The sequence below is a fragment of the Galeopterus variegatus genome, unplaced genomic scaffold (genome assembly GCF_000696425.1).
Source record: "Galeopterus variegatus unplaced genomic scaffold, G_variegatus-3.0.2 Scaffold3550, whole genome shotgun sequence".
NCBI lineage: Eukaryota > Metazoa > Chordata > Mammalia > Dermoptera > Cynocephalidae > Galeopterus > Galeopterus variegatus.
The window spans coordinates 32847-35889 of NW_007729661.1; the positions used below are offsets into that span (position 1 = coordinate 32847).

Here is a 3043-nt window from a genome sequence, read left to right on the forward strand (position 1 = left end):
ACGAAGTTATACGAGGTCCTTCAAAAGTTTCTCACAGGAGGAGAAGGCAGTCGAGTGTAATACACACTCCTAGTCCCACTCCGGACCGCAATGACTCAGAACCACTCGGGTGTACTTTCAGAGACAGCTCGGCCCGCAACCGGCCACTTTTAGCCCCCACCGAAGACCGCCCTAGCCTCGGGGGCGCGGCCGCGGACGTGCGCCCCGGCGTGTGCGTGCGGCCACCAGCGCGCGTGCGCCCGCCCAGGGGGCGGAGCCACGGCTACAAGGGGGCGGAGCCACGGCTACAAGCTGCGCGTCCTCCTGCGGGCCGAGCCGTGGTCGTCCGAGAGCTTTGCGCGTTGAGGTCTGGCGTTGCTCGTTGTCCGACTTTCCTTCCGTCTCCTGCACGACGTGCTGCCACAGCCAGCGGGCCACTCCTTGCTCTTCTCCCTCGAGGTGAGCGGTCCTGTGGGCTTCCCAAGCTCCCCGCCTCTGTCTCCCGGGCTGCGTGCCCGGCAGGCCGCCTCGCGTCCCCGGGGTGGGACTGCGCCGCCCGGAACCTCCTTTGTCGCCCTCGCCCCTACTCGGAATCCGCAGTGGGCCGCCCAGCCCTGTTTTCCCCTGGGGTGGCCCTAACTAGGATCCGCGTGGCCCACTCCATGCTCGCCATTGCTGGTTAGGCGTCCCTTGCATGGCCTCCCAAAGCACCCTTAACATCTCTTTTCTATCACAGCACTTAGTGTGTTGTGTGGTAACTGTCCCACGGGGGCAGGGTTCATGTCTACACGGTTTACCATGTAGCCCTAGTACCTTCCAGGGTGCCTAACACATTGTGAGTGTTCAGGGTATGTTTGTTGAATAAGTGAACTTGACAGATTTGACGCTCAAAGAGTTATATTTTGACAGTTAAAAAGTTTATAGTTGACACAAATCTGACTGTGATGTTGCTGAGCCTTCTAGGCAGGTTGCTTTCTGAAGGATAGTTCTTATATTACCCCCTCTCCCCGCTACAAAAGTTCTCTGCCTGTACTTCAGTCAGGAAGGTTACTGGTACCTAGACTGGAGCACAGGGATTGTGCATTGCACTCTGCAGGAACAAAGTCGAGAAAAGTAAAAATTTTAAGAAGTGCTCTTGAATTAGTCCAGGAAGCAAGTGGCTCCATAGCCATGGGTTTTCAGTATAAATATACTTGGAGATTCTGCTGTGGAAGAACACCCACTAGTGCATGGGAAAAGAGGAATGTCAGGGCTATACCTATGTATATCCCAAAAGGCTGCAGATTAATAATCCTTTCCTGTCTTTTCTTAGTATCCAGAGGCCCTCCAGAAGCAGAAGGCAGCTCTACTGCTCTGCAGAGGAGTGGGATCCTTTCAGCCATGAAGCATATGTTGAACCTCTACTTCTTAGGTGTGGTGTTGACCCTTCTCTCCATCTTCGTTAGACTGATGGAGTCAATGGAGGGCTTACTGGAGAGCCCATCGCCTGGGAGCATCTGGACCACCAGAAATCAACTAGCCAACACAGAGCCCCCCAAGGGCCTTCCAGACCACCCATCCAGAGGAGTGCAATAAGACCTCCTTCCACCCTGGCCATGCCTTGGAACACTGACCTAAACACGTCCATCCAGGTGTCCCATTTCCGAGCAGGCAAGCTCAGAACACCAGTGTTAACCAGAGAACTAACTGTTACTAGGCCTTGAAGGGTCTGGCTGACTAAATGCTCTTTGCCCTGTAAAAAAGAGCCTGCTTAATACACAACCGTGGGTGGGTTGCCTGTGGCTTGGGAAGGAGTGATCTCACTCTTCTCCCTAGGGTCTGCTGTATGCTTTGCTGTCCTCGGCAGTGTGGGTCTGACATCTCTCAGGTGGGGACTTGTGCTGCAATTTCAGCTGTTGGGAGATGGTGATGTTTTCAGCCCTCCTTCCTAAACATCTGCCAAGTGTTCTTTTGAACTTGGGTGTCTTATGGTCAGTTTATTTGGTGTTCAGCCTCTCTTCTGTGAGAGCTCCTGTGTTTGGATAACAGTTGAAGAGGTGTGTGGGTTGGCTGTAGTGGGGGAAAGATGGAGTATTCAGTGTCCAGTTCTCATTGTTTTATATTTCTAAGTCCTTCCTATAACGTAGTGCGTATGTGTGTGTATATTGGTCTGAAGGGTGGTGGGATGATAAAGCCTGCTCAGGATGATGGCCACCATGTGGCTTAAATGAATTTTTCTAATGCAATAAAGTTGAATATATATTTCCACTCTGTGTCATGTTGACTTCTACCCTTGATATTAGTAGTGGGGAAGGGGGAAGGGTCTTAATTCCTAGGTTTTAGGTTTAACATCTTAAAACTTTGGAGCAAGAAAGTACTTAAAGCACTACATTTAAAACATAATGTCAACAAACCTTTGAATTTGGGGGCAGATGCACTTGGGTCTATCCTGTATCGACCATTACTTGTCCGAGCCTCAGCCAAGAAAATTACAGTCCTTTCATGACTCTCCATCTCTGAAGAAGAAAAATGATCACTTCTTCCAGCCCCTCACCTGAGTCTCTGGGGGAACGAGGACTATCAGTGTAGGTGGTCTTGGCTTTTTTCTTATGTACACTTCAATGTCTTTTACTTATTCACCAAAATGACTTCTTAATTGTGATTGTTTTCAAGCTCAGCTGGTAAAATGTCCACAACTGACATGATTATTTCTGCTCTCTCTCCCAGATCTAAGCAGCTTGGCCTTTATTCAAAAATAGGGTTGTTGTTTTTTTTTTTTCTTGTTTCCACCACACCTCCATTCCCTGCCCCATGTACAAACATATTCACTCCTCTGCCTATGGTAATATATCTATTTGCATTCCTCTCTAGGTGTGTGCATCAGTTTGTGAATTTGTTTTACTTTTGCCAAAAGGAAAGAGCGGAACATGTCTCCTGTTAAACCAGTTTTGCTTCCTGAGTGTTCTTAAAGTGCCACTGTTCTAGCAGCCACTGCTATAGGCATCACTTTTATTTATTGCACTGTGGTGGTCATTAAGATTATTTACCAAGTATTTATAGCTTCTCACTTTCTGGGCATATGGTA

General features: G+C 49.2%; 1 protein-coding gene across 1 annotated transcript; it reads left to right on the forward strand.

Annotated features, from left to right (window-relative positions):
• The first annotated feature begins 317 nt into the window (after window positions 1-317).
• Window positions 318-2226, forward strand: HILPDA (hypoxia inducible lipid droplet-associated). The gene is made up of 2 exons (XM_008585386.1): window positions 318-438; window positions 1292-2226. The coding sequence occupies exon 2, from the start codon at window positions 1360-1362 to the stop codon at window positions 1552-1554; it is 195 nt and encodes a 64-aa protein (XP_008583608.1). The 5' UTR covers window positions 318-438; window positions 1292-1359; the 3' UTR covers window positions 1555-2226.
• Window positions 2227-3043: the final 817 nt, after the last annotated feature.

Bases quoted from the DNA above. Each gene is read 5' to 3' on its own strand.
- HILPDA (XM_008585386.1), top strand. From the start codon at position 1,360: ATGAAGCATATGTTGAACCTCTACTTCTTAGGTGTGGTGTTGACCCTT.